This window comes from Gigantopelta aegis, chromosome 3 (assembly GCF_016097555.1).
Source record: "Gigantopelta aegis isolate Gae_Host chromosome 3, Gae_host_genome, whole genome shotgun sequence".
Lineage (NCBI taxonomy): Eukaryota > Metazoa > Mollusca > Gastropoda > Neomphalida > Peltospiridae > Gigantopelta > Gigantopelta aegis.
This window is the reverse complement of record NC_054701.1, coordinates 24,712,685-24,734,776: the sequence shown is the minus strand read 5'-3', so window position 1 is coordinate 24,734,776 and position 22,092 is coordinate 24,712,685. Positions and strand designations below refer to the sequence as shown.

The following is a 22,092-nucleotide window of genomic DNA, read 5'->3' as shown; positions in this document are numbered from 1 at the left end:
CTAACCAAACCAAACAAAAATATATATTTATTATTACGATGACATATTTGCTTATACAATGAAACCTCTCAAAACCGGACCCCCTGTAAACCGGAATTTCCTTAAAACCGGACTTTTTTTCGTGGTCCATTTTTAAATATCTGTGTACAAGAGAACCTCTCTAAACCGGATACCTCGAAAAAGCCGGACATTTTACTTGGTCCGAGGGTGTCCGGTTTAAAAGAGTTTCGTTGTAAGTACTTGGCCACACATGGTATAAATCTAGATTATATCTATATTTATATGAACATCAACCTATAGTATGTGTATAACGATGTTCTTAAATATGTTCATGTATCTAATGTATTTAGAGTTTTTGTTATACACCTTGTTCTTATAGAATTTTATTTATTGGTCTTTGTATATATTTATTATCAACCATATTGCCACGTGAATGTTATAAATTGTATATGTATATATTCCTCCTATGCCGTTGTGCAACGGCTCGAGTGTAAATAAATTCTTATTCTTCTTCAAACCAATTATAACCGATAATCGATGATGAAATTCTTGCCGATTTTCAACACTAGGAATTAGTCGAGGTAAAGACGCTTCCGTTATATCTGAAACAAGCAGCTTAATTCCTATTTTTTATTTACTTTATGCGTGATTGGTGATAGTATTTATACCCATGGTGTATATGTTGATTGAAACGCAATGAGTAGCAGTTTTAATCATATATGTTAATTAAACATAACACGGAATATGTTAATATATTATTTTATTTTACAAAAAGAAACTATAGACATATTCATATTGTTTTTATTCATATAATGTCAAACAAGTGAACAGAAATTGTACACAATATAACTAAGACAACGAAGATAAACGAATACATTCTCAGTAATTTAATTCCATGAAGAAAATACAGATATCAGTTAACCCTAAAATGCACAATGTTTAGTTACAAAATAAGGCTTTTTAACATCCCAATTTAAAAATTAAATCATATTATTTTACTTATTTTACTCATGTGTTTACTATTTAACTTCAGGTTACATAAAATACATCTCATACAGCAACAGGCGAAAAGTTGTCATTGAAAGTGAAAAAAGGAGAAGAATTGGAATGCGATGTATTGTTAAAAGTCCATTTTCTACTGTATTCTTTTCGAAATATATAATCATTCTTTACAAATTGGAAGAAAATTAAATTGTATGTTTTGTATAATATTTATAGATTTAAAATCTGATGTGGGTACCGTTACGACAAATTGCTGAAACATGTTTGTAAAAATATTTTACTCAATTGATTAAATATTTAAAACAAAATATTTGAGACTGATTTTAAATTTCAGTTTTACCAATGGTCTTTAATTTGCTGCAACGTATTTCGAACATTAAATATATATATATATATATATACAGAGTTACGTCAATTGTACACGTTATTTACTTTATTCGATGAATTTTTAAAAAAAAGAAGAAGAAGAAATGTCAACGGTTACAGAAGTCGTTTTATTTGTGTTTTTCCACTCACACTTTGATAACGAAAGGAAGAGGACATTCAGGTCATTCAAGACTAGCAGTTATTCAGCAGACCGCGCTTTTAAATATTTATTTCTGAATACGACGGAAATGAACTGATTAGTCAGTCTCATTCAAACAAAAAAGACAAAAGACACAAAAAAAGAAAAAAAAAAGGAAAGAAAATACTAAAAACGAACAATACAAAACAGAAAAAAAGATAACTTAAGATAAATATAAATTCCATTGTTCTCACCACTTCAGCTTAAGTACAGATCAGTGAAACAGACGTGCATATTCAGCATACATTTATGTGTAGTATTACATGTGAACATATTGTAAGAATAATGGAGTGGTCAAATCACGTTAAAAACACAAAATAAAATAAATAAGATGCATTTACCAACAACGTGGTAAATAGCACAATCAGAATAACCGTTTTTTTGTTGTCAAAATATTGCACAGAATCACGATTTTATACGGCAACTTTCGTTACGTTTTAGCGTCATGATCATGCAGATAATGCATTCATCCTTAAAATTCCTTCTGGAACAGCCAGTATTTGTTAGGCAAGTGAAAACCGAATAAATAAAAAATATGGCCATGAAACAAAGCAAACTTTATAACAAGTTAACGGAAATTGCAAAAGACAGCACTCTTGTTTTTTTTTCGTAGTTCTTCCCGAATAGACGTGGATTTCAATTCTTGCTGAACAGGTCAAAACCTCTTCCAAAGACACCAACGGTAACTGAAATATAAATATAAATTTGAAATATGAAATTTATTCCAATTAATCCAATTAAACCTGCTTTGTGTTTTACTGATCTTACCCAAGTTAGAGCAGTTACGTTATATGGTCCTGTTTCCGCAATCTGACCGTGTTCCGATTTGGGTATTCCTGGTTATATTAAAGTGACAAATTCTAGTTCTTAAACACTTCGGTATATTTTTCACCTAAACTCTAGTTTCAACCCGTAAAAATGGACACTAAGTTTGGTTAATTTACAAACCTGTAACATAAGTTACAGAGTGAAACAAGAGTCGGTGACATTAACATACCCTTAAAATAGACTAAAACGCGACTCCATAACCGTTACTTCTCAGACGCACGTGCGTTTTTTAAAATATGAAAAATGCATTTTGTGGTATTATAAACACCAGGATGACCAGAAATACTTCGTTTATACGGAAATGGATAATCTAAACAATACAATACAAGTAATGTTTGATTTTAGTGATCATAAACGGCTCTAACAGTGAAAAATAGGCCTTGGTGTTTAAACACTAGGGTCTGTCCCTTTATGTTGGGTGTAACATAGATCTACTAACTACCGGCCTTAGTGGTGTAGTTGTTAAACCATAGGACTACAGGCTGGTAGGTACTGGCTTCGCAGCCCGGTACCGGTTCCCATCCAGAGCGAGTTCAACAACTCAGTGGGTAGATGAAAGGCCGCTACACTGACTTCTCGCTCACTAACAATTAATCACTAACTCGTTGACAGAGAACCCAGATAGCTGAGGATGGCGTGCTTGGAACGTAATTGATTATAAGATAATATTCTTTTTTACATAGTAGATATACGCGTAGATGAGCATTTTTACCACCAGTTATACACCACTTCAACACTATAATTTAGGGAAATCTCTTGATAATAACCTACGCCTGTTGATCAATCCCATCTGTTATTATTAACATGAATAAATATTGTTTGTTTAAACCAATTGGATACAAGCACAAAAATAAGTATAAATCAAATAACTAGTAACTAGTATATAACCGGCATCGGTGATGTAGTGGTTAAACCATCAGACTTAAGGCTGGTAGGTTCTGGGTTAGCACCCTAGAACCGGCTCCCACTCAATGGGTAGGTGTAAGGCCACTATACCTACTTATTTCTCACTAACCACTAACTACTAACCCTCTGTCCTGGACAGACAGCCCAGATAGCTAAGGTGTGTGTCCCGGACAGCGTGCTAGAAACTTAATTGAATATAACCACAGAAATAACTATAAAACAAACAACGAAACTAACTAGTATTTATATACCAACCTGTTTTTGTTCTCACATTGTTGGCAGTCAGTTTCCGTCTTCCAAACCTTGTAATGGTTTTGGGGCCGCTCGGACAGATTTCTTGAGTCGTTTGACCCCAAATAAGGGCCCGCTCTTGTGACCTTGGGGCCACATCCAGCTGTCGGGCTGCGTGTACCACGCTGGCAGTTTGCTCTTGTTTGCTTGGAGCGAACTTGAAATGGGCGCCATATTGACTTTTGAATCAACGCCAGGGGAGATAACTGGTGGCGCAAAATTGAATTTGCCTTTAGGGACTGGATTAATTGAGGTTGGGTTGATTCCATGCTTGTCTAAAATGATAAAAGGAAAAGAACACCGATTCAATTATAACGATAAGAACAGATACACGTATTTATACTACTGGTATCGCGATAATACGACAGTTGTTGAGATGCCTACTAATGTGGTGACAAAGATGAAGATATCAGAAGTAGGACAATGAAAGGGAAATGAAAGATGGCACGTTTGGATAGACAGTTGAGTCAAACCCCTATTTTTAAAGTTAACCCATCGTCGGGCACTATTATACTCTTAACTTAGATATGTACATTTTAATTTTATGTATCCTTTTATGTGTTCTTTATATACTTTTTTTTTTACGTTTCCATAATTCATGTACTTTTATACAGTAGTTTATATTACATTGTATTATTGTGTGCACAAGGTGCGACTTAAGTATAGTATACACATGTATGTCTGCCTGTCTGTCTGTCCTCACAAGTAGGCCTACGCCTGATAATATAGTTAACACATTTATACTGTGCTAAATCCCATAGTCAAACTTGCTACAACATCGTGCATATTATGCAAACCTAGATATTTTTTTTTTTTTTTTTTTTTTTTTTTTTTAGCTGGATCTACAATTAAACTACCCAATTTAATACTGACCCCACATTCCCCGAATCTGCACCCGATTTTTTTACCTCTATACAAAATTTACCTGCTCATAAAGGAAGTTTGTACTTACAAGAAGAAAGGTTGTCGAAGTCGTAGCGGTAGTATGAAGGTAGCATGTGACGGAATCCGATCATATTGGCATACAGAGGAAACGCCCCTCGGTTCATCGGCATAACCAGTGGCATTCCAGGTGGTAGGGGGTTGACACTTCTCTTTTGTCCTGCAAAACATAAACATTGTAAATCTTATGCTAGGTTCAGACTGTCAACTGTCACGACGAAAATGGTCAACAACTAATGGGTTATATGATGAGAATCGAATTGTAAGAGCGTTCAGACTAGCAAATGGACAGTCGTAGAAGTGAGAGCAGAAAGTTGGCCAACTTTGTGTTGGCAGTTGGTAGTCTGACACTAGCATTAAAGAGACTGTCCTGAGTTTGCCGCCGTTGTATGAGTTATTTTTAACAACTCGAAGTATATACTAAATATAGCTTCTTAATTAGAATATCAGTATTGGTATACATGTATATTAAATGTGTTTCCGGTCGTCCTAATGTTGTTGTTGTTTTAAAGTTAGTTTGTTTTCTTTAATGACACCACTAGAGCATATATGATTTATTAATCATCGGCTATTGGATGTCAAACATCTGGTAATTCCGACATACAGTCTTAGAGAGGAAACCCGCTACATTTTCCCATTAGTAGCAAATGATATTTTATAAACACAATCACATAGACAGGATAACGCATACCACAACATTTGATACACCAGTCGTGGCGCACTGGCGGGGAACGAGAAATAGCCAAGTGGGCTCATCAACGGGGATCGATCAGGTGAATGCCGTACCACTGGGCTACGTCCATCCCTTTAATGTTAAGTAGCCGGAACTGGATTTGGTCTTCCATTAATTTCGTACGTATGAACCAATATATATTAGGAAATAAAGTGACATCTGACCTACTACAAACAATATCACTGTTACGAACTGTTTTATTTAACGACGTACTCAACACATTTTATTTCGGTTATATTATGCCGTCGAACATATGGGTAAGGATTATTACTGTTAGAAACACATTTAATATACAACCACGAATATGGTATGCAGAAAATGTATATACTGATGGAAAGAAATAAAGGATCACAAAGATAGCAACAAGAAATAATGACTGCATCAAAAATCAATTCATATTGTCCGAAGTTGACTGGGAACATACAGACATTCAACACTACAGACATTCAATCCCACATTACAACTTGGTATGAAATACAGACATTACTATGCTAGTAGTGAATTAAATTTCGTCTACAATTCGATGTGTTCCGTTATTTCTTTCCATCAGTTATTAAATATGCAATTTTAGTCTTTAAAAAATATCTGTTAGTCGGCAACACCGTAACAATGGCATCAAACTCGGACTGTCCCTTTATTAAATGATACGAAACCTACGAAATAATAGGGAAAAAAAGCTGAATAATGGCACCTTGGCATATTGTAAAACAATGGTCAGAAAAGCGTGTTTTAATAATGAACTTAAACTTATTGTCAGAATGGTGAAGGTGAGCTTGTTAATATTATGATATAAAGTGAAAAAGAACTCCGTTGCTGCCACATCCACTGTTCTTACCGCTGATTAGCTGTAAGAAATCATTAGTCGATTTGATTATTATATAGATAAAGGTAAGGTACACCGTCTTCGGAGACAGGAACGATATCTGGTGTGTGTGTGTGTGTGTGTGTGTGTGTGTGTGTGTGTGTGTGTCTGCGTATGTGTCTGTGTGTGTGTGTACGTGTGTGTCCGTATGTGTGTGTGTGTGTGTGTGTGTGTGTGTTTGTGTGTGTGTGTGTGTGTGTGTTTGTGTCTGTGTATGCATGCGTCTGTGTGTGTATGTGTGTGTGTGTGTCTGAGTGTGTGGCTGTGTGTGTGTGTGTGTGTGTGTGTGTGTGTGTGTGTGTATATGTATGTTTGTGTGTGTGTGCGTGCGTGTGTGTGTGTGTGTGTATGTATGTGTCTGTACGTGCGTTTGAGCCTGTGTGCGTGCACAATCACTAGTAGGTGTAGGCCCAATCTTTATGTTTATATATAGAGAGTGGGACATAAATAACGTATAGTTTCATTCTCGTGTTGGGGTGGTATGGGGTGGGGGTAACAGACCTCTGAGAAGTAACGATTATTGAGAACAACTATAATCTATTTATAAGGTGTTTTCCCGTTTCAACATCACATTATTGTTTCACTCTACTGTAATTTTAATGTGTTCCAGGTTTGTATAGATTAACCTAACAGGTTGAAACCAGGGTCTGCGACTTTAACATTTGTTATTATTTATATTTACAGGCCCTTAGAAACGATATTTGGAGGGGGGGGGGGGGGGGGGACAATCTCTAGTGAAGGGGCACAATATCTAGGGTGGGCCACAGGCGTGACCTTTTTTTAATTTATTTATTTATTTATTATGAGACAACAAAAAACCGCGTACATTTTCGTACACAATTCCTACGCGACTGATGAATGCCTCACTCCAAGTACAACGATTTTATTAGACGGGAGCGAATTACTTATATTTGTTCCAGTGCCCCGACAATAAACAATGCGCTACACGAACTGGACGTTTGGAGTTCGTACACGGTGGTTACGACCAACGTTTACAAACTCGTGATACCAGTCATGTTGTTCTTATGTTATATTTGGCTAACGTCCTCGAGACAGACACCGCGACACGTTCTGTCATAGACCCAGGTGTTATTACGCGAATAATCTATTTATAAATCTTTTGTTGACCATCTGGTTTCATGGAAGATTTGTCTTCAAGAACCATTTTATTCATCCTTAAATAAGTTTTTGTTTTTATGTTTAATAAAAGAAATTTGTTCATGATTTTTTGTATTCAAGAACCATTTTCTTAATCCTTAAATAAGTTTTTGTTTTTATGTTTAATAAAAGAAATTTGTTCATGATTTTCGGGTATGGTATTTGTAGACCAAGATACGCCGTCACGTGACACCCCTACCATATACATGTACTAATATAATATTAAATTATTTTACCTGTTCGATGTAAAATTAAGGTACTGTATATTAATTAGTCAAAGAATTGTCATGTTATAATAGTTTATTTTCTGGTTATCCACCATATATACTGAACTCCATTGAAAACGCATCACCTATTTTTAAATGTTATTGGGATCGCATGTGTGGAATTGCTAGAAAACACACAAGAAATCTAACCCTTGTACACAATTTTATGACCTTATTTATTGCCTACCAGAATACACCCATCGATTCAAAATCAGTTAAATGTATTATTTTTCTTCTACACTTACAATTCTGATTAGTTCTTCAGTATATGTTAAAATAAAAATCAATACTTTTCTATCAGTAGATGGATTGTTTAGTTTAGATTCTTATGGGCATGTTGTTAATGGTATCGTCTTTCAATTTTACAGTAAAAGTCAATACATTTAAATGCTTTGGACAGGAAGTCGCCGTTGTGCAACTTTGACAGAACCTCTTTAATCTTTCACGAGTCTTTAGTTGTTATGTCCCGGTGAAAGACATTGTGTGCCAAATAATGACTGTAATTTCCACAAGGTATTAGTACACGGGAGGTTGAGACAGAACGAAATCTAATTACAACTGACCCAGAGGAATCGTACACTAACATGGCAGCATTATTATCCATCAGACCATGTATACACATCCAGCATCATTTCCCAAACGTACCGGTCTTATATCAGACATTAGTTCATGATCAAGATTAACGTCTAGTTTATGACCCCGTGTAGATTCCAGCGTACTAAGACCGGACGTACGGTAATTAATTCATTTGTGTCACTTATTCACCCTGTCAGCCATCCATCCAGCCAGCCATCCAGCCAGCCATCCATATATTTATATATTTATTTATCTGTCTCTCTCTCTCTCTCTCTCTCTCTCTCTCTCTCTCTCTCTCTCTCTCTCTCTCTCTCTCTCTCTCTCTCTCTCTCTATCTACCCATCCACCCATCCAATTATCCATCCATCCAAACACCCATCGACACACCCTCCCATCCATCCATCCATCCATCCACCCCGTGAATCTCAAAATCAATCCATCCAAACACTCATCCACCAATCCATACATCCATTCATCCATTCATTCACCCATTCACCCATTCATCCATCCATCCATCTATTCATCCATTCCATCAATTTCACCAAGCAAGAAACTGACAAAACATAAACGCGTCATATGAGAGGAATTACACAGTAAATAAATAGCATTAAAAAAAATATATATATATATATATCAATAAACTAATCAATTAACAATCATTGGAATATATTATTTTTTTAAATAATAAAAAAATATAATATGGGATGAGGAAATACAAAATGCCAAATATTTCTACGAACATTTAGAATCAAATGTACTACTAAACCGCGAATCTTTTGGCACGAAAATGAAAAAAAAGAGAAAGAACAAAAACCAAAAAACCCCCAAAACAAAACAAAAAAACCCCAGTGATACAAAATTATTCCTAAAGGTCAAGGTGATAAGAAGTTATTATAGAGTGTCCAAAGTTTCCAACTCATCTCCCATTCACGGAAATGTTGAAATTACTGAATTTTATTCTAAATTTTAATTTTACTTATCTGTGATATATATTTTAAAACAGTTCTTTACACTGTGTTTTAATTTAACTCCTGAATTTTTATATTGATATTGATCATCACTTCATTTTTCCATGTACCTTAGTTTGACACCCAGTAGCTGATGTATTTTTCGTGCTGGGGTGTCATTAAACATTCATTCATTCATTCATTCATACCCCCATTAACTAACAGCCACGACGTAGCATACAAACACACCACACACTCACGCCCCAGCGACCACCACTACATTAACATGTGTAACTTCGTGTAGTAGATCAAACCTGAGGCCATTCACTGCGGTCCGTGCGTGTAGTGTCAGGGAAGAGCCCGGGAACACGGACATGAATGGACCCTCGACACCTCTGGGCGTCCAGTTTGGCACTGACCCGACGGGACCAGTTGCGTAAGCCGCTAATTGATGGATCTGTACATTAACCGCGAGAGCACGGCTAACCGCCCACGATTAATCATTCTAATTATGGCTGCCAACGGGATTAAATTTTATCATTCCGTACTTTATAAGGTATGTGACCTCCGCCCACGCTTCCATGGTGTCGTGGTTAAGCCATCGGACATAAGGCTGACAGGTACTGGGTTCGCATCCCGGTACCGGCTCTCACCCAGAGCGAGTTTTTACGACTCAATGGGTAGGTGTAAGACCACTACACCCTTTTCTCTCTCACTAACCACTAACAATTAACAGCTAGCCTTCTGTCCTGGACAGACAGCCCAGATAGCTGAGGTGGGCGCCCAGGACAGCGTGTTTGAAACTTAATTGGATATAAGCACAAATATAAGTTAAGAAAAAGAAAAAAAATACCAGTCGTATAGATTGAAAACAAAGATCACGGTGTCCAGCTTTTAAATGCTAAAAAAAAAAAAACAAGAAAAAAAAAAGAAGAAAGAGAAGATTTTCATAAAAACATAATATTGCGCAGTACAAGATTGAATTTAATACCTGTCCCAGTGAAATAATACAATGATGCATTATTTTCCTTATATACAGCAGATACAGTTGCAAATGGTCGTTTCAGATGTATTCTGAATTGAAATTTTGTATTGTTAATTGTTGGAAATATCTCAATTTCGCCCCAGTGTTTCCTTATAATAAGTAATAACTACATTTAGTAATTAATAAATTTATTCTAATGTGTGATACTTTTTAGATCCACTGGAATGGGTGGGTGAGTAGGTGGTGGTGGGTTTATGAGGCAATAAACACAAGCGTACAATATACAATATAAACCACTTTAAGTAACTTTAATCACTTAGACTGGCTTTTCTGTTTAGTCAGAGTAGGCATAATTAAGTCAAGTCGCCCACTCATATACATATATATCTGTTTTACAAAGCTTAATGACACCAGAGTTCCAGATTTAACATTGTTAAAGTAAATGTTAACGAAGCAATCAAATATTTTACAAATGAAGTCTCCATTTTTGGCAAATCAGTAGAATAAGAGAGAGAAAAAAAAAAAAACCTTAGAAAACAGAAACCCTAACGCAATATAATAAAGGCTCGACTTCTGAGTAAGATTTGCTGTAACGTTTTAGATGGTAGTAGCTATCATATTATAGCCTAATAGTTGTACTGTGAGAACGCCCAGATTGAACCGATTCAAACTAAACGATGGTAATCTTATTATCTATGTACAATGATGAAGCAAACAAAAATGCTTCCCTGTGTGCATATTGTACTCAGGCATCTTTAAGACAGCACATATCACGGCATTTGATATACTAGTCAAGGTACACTGGCTAGAAAGACAAATAGCCCAATGACCTGGATCGATCCCAAACCGACCGCGCATCAAGCGAGCGTCCCGTCCCCGCATCTTTCGCCTTTGTCATGAATGTATGGACTAATATAATTATAATACGTCTTGTGACATACACAATAGGGCTCTTGGTTTGCGGAGATGAATATTGGTACGATTACACGTGACATGTTTGACGATGAAAGAAAGAAGTGTTTTATTTAACGACGCACTCAACACATTTTATTTACGGTTATATGGCGTCAGACATATGGTTAAGGACCACACAGATGTTTTTAGAGGAAACCCGCTGTCGCCACATATGCTACTCTTTTACGACAGGCAGCAAGGGATCTTTTATTTGCGCTTCCCACAGGCAGGATAGCATAAACCATGGCCTTTGTTGAACCAGTTATGGATCACTGGCCGGTGCAAGTGGTTTACACCTACCCATTGAGCCTTGCGGAGCACTCACTCAGGGTTTGGAGTCGATATCTGGATTAAAAATTCCATGCCTCGACTGGGATCCGAACCCAGTACCTACCAGCCTGTAGGCCGATGGCCTGCCACGACGCCACCGAGGCCGGTTGTTTGACGATGAATACATTAGCTTGCGAATTTGTAGACTTATAAATATATATACAATGAATTAAAGCCAGGAACGTATCTAGAGTGAAATAAGAATCAGGACATAATCTTATAGGGTCTATTCGAGGTAGCTAAAGAGGAAAATGTTTTCTTTTTGTTGTTATTTTAACGAGGGCATTAGAAAATGGGCAACACACTGCTGAATATATACCCATCCGCCCCCCCCCCCCCCCCCTAAATTCCAACGATTTGTAAATCCATAAAAGTCGCCTTTACCTAGAAAAACAGAACAGTGTTGAATGGAGGAACGTGCGCCTTTAAACTCAGCTAATCAAAAATCGTTACTACAAGTCACATCATGAAAACGCACCTTAACAGCTCATAGTTCTCAGCGTAAACACAAAATGAAATTAGACAAACAAGTTGTCCGTTAAAGGTTAACTGCTATTTTAATCTGCAGTACGTGACTAATATACAGTAATTATTAGACACGTATAACACATCTGAGAAAAGAACACAAAAACCAACGGGCTTTTTAGGATACAAATGAAACTCTGACGCCTTTCTGAAGTGTTATGTTATAAAATGTTTAAATTTAATGTTTAACGTCCTATCGTAAGCTACAGGCATCGTAAACCTATTAAAATATATAGTGTAACTGAGCTGAGATTCTACATCTGAAAGTAATTCGTTTCAACTCTTTATACATTTGTCATGGAATAAGAACAGAACTATGTACGGTACTTGAGTTGAGTTATAAATCTGAATTTTTGAATAAAACAATTTCAGCTCTTCAGTAATCTAACCTTGCATTTGCATTACAAATATTATACTAATCCTAATATCTATTACTTGTTTATTAATGCATGAAAGGTAATTTATGTCTATAAAATACTTCAATAATTCAATCAGAGATACATGTGGGGTGTAACTCTTTGGTACAATACTCACGCTTGGGGTGTGATGGGTTGTGGGATCGAACACACTCGGTGGATCTGTCGGGTTCCCCCACCCTTCCACTCCATTCGTTATATCAGACTGTAACTTATATTGTCCCGTCTATCGGAAAGTACGTGTAAAAGATCGTTTGATGCAATTCTTTTGGGGGTAATCTATATGGCGATAACGGGTTTCCTCTTTCATTTTGTAGACAAAATGTTGAAAAAACCGTATGTTAGACACCAAATAGTCGAAGTTTTAAATGTGCCGAGGAGTTGTTAAAAAAATAATCATTTCGCTTCCGGAAATATATGGATTAATGCTTTTAACAATCCAGTAAGCAAAAAACCTAAACTTGTATATTGATATTAGATTATAAGTTGAATTAACAGCAACGAAACATTCACCACAAACAACACAGTATTTTTGGTTATATGACAGTTCAAAATACATCAACAACAGACCATATCAATTTCATGAATAAACGTAGTTTAATTTCCTATATTCAGTATCGGTATTCTTTACAAACGGAAACCCAAAGTGAAGCAGATTTTTTTAATATACAGCTTGATTTGCCTTTTAATTAAGATAAAGATTCACTCGGAAATTATTTTCGCTTGCAAAGAATTATCACGTATAATCATCAGATGCATTATACAGAAATAACAGACATCCATTTTAGTTGGCAGTCGCGTGAATGTTCTCAATGTCAGTAGGACTATAAGCATGACTTAATACAATAGACAAAACAGAAATAATTCTGATTTCTTCTGACTGGTCTGTTGTAGAAGATAATGGTTTGTAGTTTCACTTGTTTAAAAAACAACACGCAGGCGGAAAAGAACGGATATTACTGTTATTAAAGTAGACAGTTTTGATAAACAAAAATGATTGCAGAACGGATATGAAGGGAAATCCCACTAACAGGTAAGAAATCCATTCTGGACCGCGATCGTCAGCTTGAATTTATAATTTACATCGGTCAGTCTATATCGAGCGAGACAATGGGTTTTGACGTATACTATGTCATCAAAACAGTAAGAGAAAAGGAAAAGGAAACGTGCATCAGCATGCAATGGAAACTACCAATATAAACGAGGTACTGATATATAGTATACTTTACTCCATAAGTGCATACTCAGCCGCGTGTGCAGGGGGAGAGTTTCAGGAGTCGAAGCAGATTTTCTTCTTTTCTTAATGTATATTCCGGGGGAATAAACTCAGGTCGCTACAGTACAGACCCCCTCCCCTACTAAATGTCCTACACACGTGCCTGATACTAACAATGTGATTATGATCAGTTCCACTGGTCTATAGCTACTGGCTGTAGACCAGCTGAGCTGATTTACATTACATTGGCATACCAAGGGCGGTATTTAGAAGGGGAGACACGGGGGCAGTTGCCCCTCCCACAAAGAAACGCCATTTCCACTTTAAAAGTGAAGAATATGCTATATTGCTGACAACTCTTGTTTTATTGTACACTAGTTGTTTTAGGCTATGAGCGGCCCTAATATTTTACAAAGATAAATCGGGGCAGATCGTGGAATTTGTAAAGGTGGGGGAGGTAGAAAAAAAAAGTAATTTGAATTTGTTGATGGCAAACCGGCCTCGGTGGCGTCGTGGTTAGGCCATCGGTCAACAGGCTGATAGGTACTGGGTTCGGATCCCAGTCGAGGCATGGGATTTTTAATCCAGATACCGACTCCAAACCCAGAGTGAGTGCTCCGCAAGGCTCAATGGGTAGGTGTAAACCACTTGCACCGACCAGTGATCCATAACTGGTTCAACAAGGGCCATGGTTTGTACTATCCTGCCTGTGGGAAGCGCAAATAGAAGATCCCTTGCTGCTAATCGGAAAGAGTAGCCCATGAAGTGGCAACAGCGGGTTTCCTCTCAAAATCTGTGTGGTCCTTAACCATATGTCTGACGCCATATAACGGTAAATAAAATGTGTTGAATGCGTCGTTAAATAAAACATTTCTTTCTTTTGTTAATGGCAAATAAGCTGGGATTTCAAAGGAAGCGAGATCTATAGGGATTCTGAATGAATGAATGAATGAATGAATGTTTAACGATACCCCGGCACAAAACTTCACATCGGCTATTGAACAATAGTAGAGGGTTTTGGGGTATGCTCTCTGGAAAATTTTGAAATGAAGATGCTCAAAAACACGTTTCAGGGCAATTTAATGTTGCATATGGTGTATTATGAATTACCCCTTACCAAAACGTCATTAAAAACGAAACTACAAAAGTGGGGATTAGGACACGTGATCCCGGTGACCCCCGACCCCCTCTCCGGAACTGCCAATGTATATCGTCAGATGTTCTTATAAGCATGTTCATCTACTGGGAAAAACATACCTTTCTCTGAAATATTTATACTAATAACCACACGAAAGGTAAATATGTACTTCACAAGCATTTTAACACTAATATACATATAACAAAATACTGCATTATATTTACTTACTGTTACTTGAACGTGAAAAGGGAGGAGGCAGAAACCGAGTTACGAAACCAATATCTTGTTTTTCTGAAAACAAATGAAAGAATACACAATAAATTGTAATATTATTTTTTCTACATACTGGTTTAAATAGATCATATTGTGTTATTAATGTAGACAAAATCGATACTCAGGGCTGTATTCAGCCAGACAGAGAAGGGAAAGACGTTCGCTAGACTGGTTCATGTGTCCACATGACTATATCAGAGACCAGTCAAATAGTTGGGAAATGTTAGCATCGCTCGCTGTCGCTGAACGCAGAACTGGGTGTATAAATTAAGCAGAAAACAATACATTGTCCTGTAGGGATTTATAACTTTAAACATTTTAGTTCCCTTAGTATTTATTGGAACCATGTCACTGACAGAGATGCAAAAGGTGTTGGCGATCTTAAAGAAAAACTAAAACTAACAGAAGCGTCATTTAAATTGTATTTGTCCCCAACATGTTCTAGCCGCCTGAGGGGAGGGAGCGAGTGCTACTTTCTGTCACGGTTTAACTGATCAAACAGACCTGCGTTTGTACGAAATATTATTATTCATAGATCGTGGGCGGGATTTAGAACAGTCGATAGAGCATTTGCATGAAATGCCTGGGGCGAAGGATCAATTCCCCTCGGTGGAACCATTCAATGACTTTTCTTCCCTTCCCAACCAGTGCCCCACAACTATCATATAATAGGCCACGGTATGTGTTGTCCTATTTGTTTAAAAGTGCAGTTAAACGATTCCTTGTTGCTACTGGAATAAATGTAGAGGGGTTCCTCTGAAGACTACATGCTTCAATGACCAGATGTTTCAGATCCAGTGGTAGATGATTAATACAATTAAAGTGCTCTAGTGGTGGTGAAACAAAACAAACTTTAACTGTAACTTTAGTAGCGCCATTTAAATTGTGCTCGTCCCCAATAATTTCTACTCGCCTGGAGCGACAGGGCGAGTGGTGAGGGGCGTTTTATCCCTGTTAATCGGATAAAAAAAGACCTTCAATAATTGACATTATTCATAGGAGTCCAAACGATAAAGTTACTGTGTTTTGAACCTTATGTCTGTATCAGTATGAAATCTATAGGTTTCCCCCAAAACAATATTTATATGCTTGACAATGCATATTTTAAATCACAGATCATATAGGCCAATACTATTATTAGTCGTTACGTAAATTAAATTACTGTTTCGTGCAAACATAGATCTTGTATGAAGATACGTTTACAAATTCATTGACGATTTGGTAATTTGTGTCAGTATACAAACATATTAGTCTTGAAAATCATTTACAATACGCATAGAAGACAAGAATGGACGCATCCTGACAACTATTGTAAAATGCGTCTTAATTCATAGTTTACTTTGTTTGTTTTTTGGCACATAAATCGCATCCTCTTCACTCCAGAGCTGATACGCCCCGTACGCCCATGATACCCAAGAAATTCACCAACAACTTTTATGATGCACAAATCCATATAATGTTCATTTAATTTTATACCGATTTCCATGCTTAGATGGATAAATTCAAACATGCTTTTGAGTGTTAAATGTAGAATAGTACATTTTGATCTGACGTAGCTTGGCGCTAGCGGGAAAACGATAGCGAAGAATGGCGTGTCTTGGTAAGAAAATGAATGCAGAGGATATTATTCTAAATACTTCTAAATGATTAAATAAAAACTAGAGTCGAGACAGCGGCTTTAATAAGCTAGTATGACCAACCTGTTGGATACGTTGGGAATTCGAACGCTTTGTAGCTGTTGGTGTCAAACGTCCGGTACGGAACCCATTGCGCTTGAACGTCTGAAAAGATCGGGTAGTCGATCACAGGAACTATCCCCAGGTAAGGAGGACGGCGCATGGATATCATGTCGTCACGGTCTCGGAAGATGTACCGCGCTGATGTCATAGTTCCAAATATTGTGAAGGCAAGAATTCCTGGTAGTGTGTTCATATTGGTGGCTTATCTAAAATAATAATTTTAAAAGTATTTTCACACCTTTTTTATTACTGACTGACTGACTGACTCATACTCATTGACTTATTTACCCATTCACCCACTCATTCACCCACCCACCCACCCACTCATTTACTCATTCCCTCCTACCCAATCACTGATCAGCAGCTAACTGTATTACAGGCGCACACAGACACGACAGCACATACCACAGCGCTTGATAGAGCAGTCGTTGAGATCTGGTAATGTCTCCAGTAGTGGCTAAGATCTAAGTACTAAGTGGATAACGTACGTAGAGCTCTGTGTAAATACCCAGGTGTTGACGTACACGCTCTATTATGATTGATGTGGGTGACATAAGTGCGTTTTTGACATAATGAGTTTTTCTTCAACACACGCGCCCATTCTTATAAAGGTGGATCAAACTCAAAATCACTCATTCATATTACATACAATAGATTTTAACTTTAAGTATAATTTCATGCATTTGTATTTAACTACGTACAGCAGCTTTTAAGTTTAAGTGTGATTGCATACTCTTCTTCTTCTTCTGCGTTCACAAGGCCATGTTCAGACTTCCAGTCCTGTTCTCACCAGGAAGTCCGCTGTCCGTCGAAGGGACGGCGTCGGTCCCCAAAGTGTTTTCATATGTTTGTGTTTAACTACATGCAGAAGATTTTAACTTTTGTTAAGGTTTATAAAATATAGTTGCCTGTCTATTTTATACGTACATCCCCACGCACGTAGGCACGCACTGCCGTGCATAGATAGAAGAGCACGTACAGCTCAACACACGCAAACGCGCGCGCACACACACGCAAACGCACGCACACACACACACATACACACACGTACATACATACATACGTACGCACGCATACACACACACACACACACACACACATCATCACCACCAATATCATCACCACGACTACCACCACATTGTACAAGTGGTAGACGTACGCACGATATTCTGTTTAAGTGCATGGACGTTAATGAAGCTGCTGCCGGGGTAGAGTGTTATGGAGGACGAACTCACCAGGTCAATGAGGGTGGTTTGTTTTTGTTCGTTTAATTAAAAAAAAATTGCATTTATGCGCCGATTTTTTTCTCTTTTTTCTCCGTTTTGTTTGTTTGTTTAGGGCAGATTCTTGAGATAGGTTTTTCTTGTTTTGTTTTTGTTTTGTTTTTATTTCAGGTTAATAGCTTGCTACTGTATATTTGATTCGTTTCTCTAACATTTATGTTGTTTCATACTTATATGGAAATCGGCGAAATTTAGGGCGAATTCCTATTGACCTCTCGGTAAAGTGTCATTTCATACATCTGTATCTAAGTGTATACGACCCTTTTCTTCGGCGTTTGAGCTATGCAGTTGATCATGCTTTAGATTCCGATTAAGCTGAAAAATACCGCTGTTTGATTCAACTCTTCTTTGGTAGCCCCAACGCCATATAACCGTAAATAAAGTGTGCCGAGTGCGTCGTTAAATAAAACATTTCCTTCCTTCCTTTTTTTTGGTAGCCCCAAGTTGTACAAAGCTTATCAGTTAGTACTGCTCCATTCGGCCAGTTTTATCTCTTTCTTTCTTTTACTTATTTTTGTGCTTATATCCAATTAAGGTTCAAGAACGCTTTCATGGGCACACATCTCAGCTATCTGGGCTGTCTGTCCAGGACAGTGGGTTAGTTGTTAGTTGGTTAGTTGCTAGTGAGAAAGAAGAGAGTGTTATGGTTTTACACCTACCGACTGAGTCGTCAAAACTCGCTCTGGGTGAGAGCCGGTACCGGGCTGCGAACCCTGTACCTACCTGCGAACCCTGTACCTACCAGCCGTATGTCCGATGGCTTAACCACGACATCACCGAACCGGTTTTATGTGTTTTAACCTTGCTTCGTTATATGGTGGCAGGACTGGTGGGTGTGTTCTGGAGACTGTGGTTCTTTTTCACACGGACAGTCGTCATTGTCTACGTTTGAGACCGTGCATATATGGGATTTCAGATGCCAGTGACCTGCCCACAGTCTTTACAGGGTGAGTTTCACAGATACAGATTATTTCTGTATTTAATTGATGTGGGTTTAATCCAGATGTTCTCTAACCATTCGAGCAATCGATACATGTGATTATTTCTATATCTATTATCTATCTATATCTATACATACATACACACACACGCACGCACGAACACGCACATGCACCCCCACACGCACGTACGCACGCACGAACACCCCCACCCACCCCCACACACAGACACACACATACACACACACAAACATACACACACATACACACAGACACACACACAGACACACACAGACACACACACACACACACACACACACACACACACACACACACACAGGCACACACAGACACATACACACACACACACAAACATCCGGGGGCGGGATGTAGCTCATCAGTAGAGAGTTCGTTCCAGGTGTCACAGGTTCGAGGATCGATCACCATCGGTGTACTCAGTGAGTTGTTTCCCGTCCCTATCATTGCCATAGCTACGAGTGGTATATCAAATGCCGTGGTATGTGTTGTCCTCTTATAAAATACCTCTTTGCTGCTGTTCGGTAGGAGTAGCCTATACGAAGGTAGCGGATTTTTACTTTTGACATTCAAGACCAAGCGTCGCTATAACCATATACATATTAAATATCAAACAGCTGCAGTGTAAAATGTGGTAAGTTCCATTATGCAAATATTTCTTTCCTTCACAATCGACCTTTGAAAATAAAGGAACCGTCAGCTTATTGCTGGTACCGTAGATTAGAATTTATTTTATTTAAGATTTTTTAAAGACTGCAATTTATAATAGTATTAATAGACTGACAAAACCAGCACATGAAGGAGATTTGATAATAAATTATTCTAAGGTCAAGGTCACATATATTTATGATTATGTTTAGGTCGAGTGTGTGCGCGGGAGCGCGCGCGCGCGCGCGGGTGTGTGTGTGTGTGTGTGTGTGTGTGTGTGTGTGTGTGTCCCCAGCTGTGTATGTCCCCAGCGGGTACTGATAACTGAGGAAATAAAAATAATAATTTCTCAGTGTAAAGTAGTTTGCATCTTCTCTATATACATGGCCATGTATGGATACCGATATACGAGAGAGAGAGAGAGAGAGAGAGAGAGAGAGAGAGAGAGAGAGAGAGAGAGAGAGAGAGAGAGAGTGAGTGAGTAAGCGTTTGGAATACACAGACGGTCACTTCTGAAGAAACAATAATTGAATTGATACAATTAAGTTCACTGACATGGGCCCTACAACAGATATCAGCGCATTAGTCTAAATTCAAGTTTTCTTTGTCGTAAATGTGTTGTATTATAAACGTACTCACAGGATAAATGAACATGACGTTAACACAATATAGACATTATATATCTGTTAATTTTCAAAAAACCTATTTGAGACTATTAACCTATAAAATTAATAAACCCATCTATAGTCGTTAAAATCAAAGCTTGCGTACTCTTACCAGAATTTAAAAACGATTAACAATGCACAATAAGAGGATAATTTATGTTCGAAGACAACCAAACGTTTTTGGGGTTTTTTTTTAATAATAAAATATTCCATTATTAATTTCACAGAGCTAAAACACCCTATACATATTTTAAATTTATATTAATTCTCAATTTATATTTAAAAAAAATGATGGTTATTACCAAAATAGTTTTTGCAAAAACAAAAAATATACTGATTATCATGTGATACATCTACAACAAAAACAGACATTTCAATAAATAAACTTACAAAACTATTAAAAATGCCAATAATCTGTTTTCTAAATTTGAATAAACATTATTATATTATCATATAAAAAGCCTAAGCAATCCACTTACTGTAGACTGTAGACAGTACTGATCCAAGTAGAGAGAATCTCCGAGAATAACACAACTACAGTATATTTGGCGTCAAAATCATGAACTGGCCAAAATAGCGCCAGATCAGCCTTAAAGACTTGACCACAACTATTTTCGTGGGCGATCGCCCTGCGTTAATCAGCGTTGTGGGCATGGTCCAAGATTTCACACCCCCGTGACGTATTTCCGGTCGCCAGAGGTCACTCCATATCATCTGCGAGACCCAAGCCAATCAATGACGAGCTCTGATGGACAGATTATTAACTCCGCACTCAATCATCTGCAATGGGGCTGGCATTCGTTCACCCGCTGACCAAGGCCAGACGCCCCTTGGCAACGAGGTTTCGGTTGACAACGCGTGCCATAGTGACAGCCAAGTGACACGTTGTGACAGCATGTGTGACTTTATGCAAGTCACCGTCACTGGTCAGATAAAAGTTGACACCGCAAATCCGCTTCGCTCATTTTGAGACCAAAAACGCTCTAGGACAAAAAGCCGCCTTCCTCTCGCCAATAACGCGACAGATATGGACACAGAACGATCTTTTTAGAAATGTTTGGAATATTTTTGGAATGGCTAAGATTAGTTTTATTGGATTCCGGCAAAAGGCTTGTGGCAGAGAAGGGTCAGGAAGGAAAATTTGTTATCTTAATGCAGCTGTAAAAATATCTTGTGACAAAGCAAAACACATTCGAGCATTCCGATAATATTTAAGGTGACATTTTGCACATGCATAAGTCATTTTGATTTTCTTTTGATCTGTTGTTGTGACGTATTCCGAGTAATACGCTACCGTTAGTCAAGAATATCTCTGTATTTTTGTTTTCCCAGAGATAATGCAACATTTAACATTGTGGAGTCATCAGCTGTTACATGTCTAACATGTTATGAACTATATGGTCTGGAGAACGAGAGAGGAAACACGCATACATACGACAGAGACTACTCCGAACAGCAAACTAAGTTATATAAACTTTCCCATAGAACTCCCAACAACAAGGACAAGTTACACAGACAAATCCACACAAAACCCCCCACCAAAAATACCAAAACCCCCACCAAAAGTTTGTTTTGTTTAACGACACCACTAGAGCACATTGATTTATTAAACATTTGGTAATGTTGACATAGTCTTAGAGAGGAAACCAACTATATTTTTCCATTAGTAGCAAGGTATATTTTATGTACACCACCCCACAGACAGAATGACACATACCACGGCCTTTGATATACCAGTCGTGGGGCACTGGCTGGAACGAGAAATAGCCCAATGGGTCCATTGACGGAGCTCGATCCCAGACTGACCGCACATCAAGCAAGCGCTTTAGCCCTGAGTTACGTCCCGCCCACCTCCCCCAAAGCCCACCAA

At 37.8% G+C, this 22,092-nt stretch overlaps 1 protein-coding gene across 2 annotated transcripts; it reads right to left on the bottom strand.

The window, feature by feature from the left end:
- Positions 1 to 743: 743 nt before the first annotated feature.
- Positions 744 to 17,114, bottom strand: LOC121367741. Of its 2 annotated transcripts, XM_041492082.1 has the most exons (6): positions 17,058 to 17,114; positions 16,614 to 16,858; positions 14,869 to 14,931; positions 4,545 to 4,694; positions 3,557 to 3,867; positions 744 to 2,253 (listed from the first exon to the last, which is right to left on the bottom strand). In XM_041492082.1, exons 2-5 carry the CDS (start codon positions 16,843 to 16,845, stop codon positions 3,584 to 3,586), a joined length of 729 nt encoding a protein of 242 aa, XP_041348016.1. In that variant the 5' UTR covers positions 16,846 to 16,858; positions 17,058 to 17,114; the 3' UTR covers positions 744 to 2,253; positions 3,557 to 3,583. The 2 variants fall into 2 exon arrangements, with proteins under 2 accessions (XP_041348016.1, XP_041348017.1); XM_041492083.1 differs by lacking the exon at positions 17,058 to 17,114 and having other exon boundaries at positions 16,614 to 16,928.
- Between the last annotated feature and the right edge of the window lie 4,978 nt (positions 17,115 to 22,092).

Excerpts from the sequence above, each read along its gene's own strand:
- LOC121367741 (XM_041492082.1), bottom strand. The coding sequence starts at position 16,845 with ATGAACACACTACCAGGAATTCTTGCCTTCACAATATTTGGAACTATG. Across the intron at positions 14,932-16,613 it reads ATTCCCAACGTATCCAACAG|AAAAACAAGATATTGGTTTC; the intron begins GTTGGTCATACT and ends ATTTGTTTTCAG. Across the intron at positions 4,695-14,868 it reads CTTTTCACGTTCAAGTAACA|GACAAAAGAGAAGTGTCAAC; the intron begins GTAAGTAAATAT and ends TATGTTTTGCAG.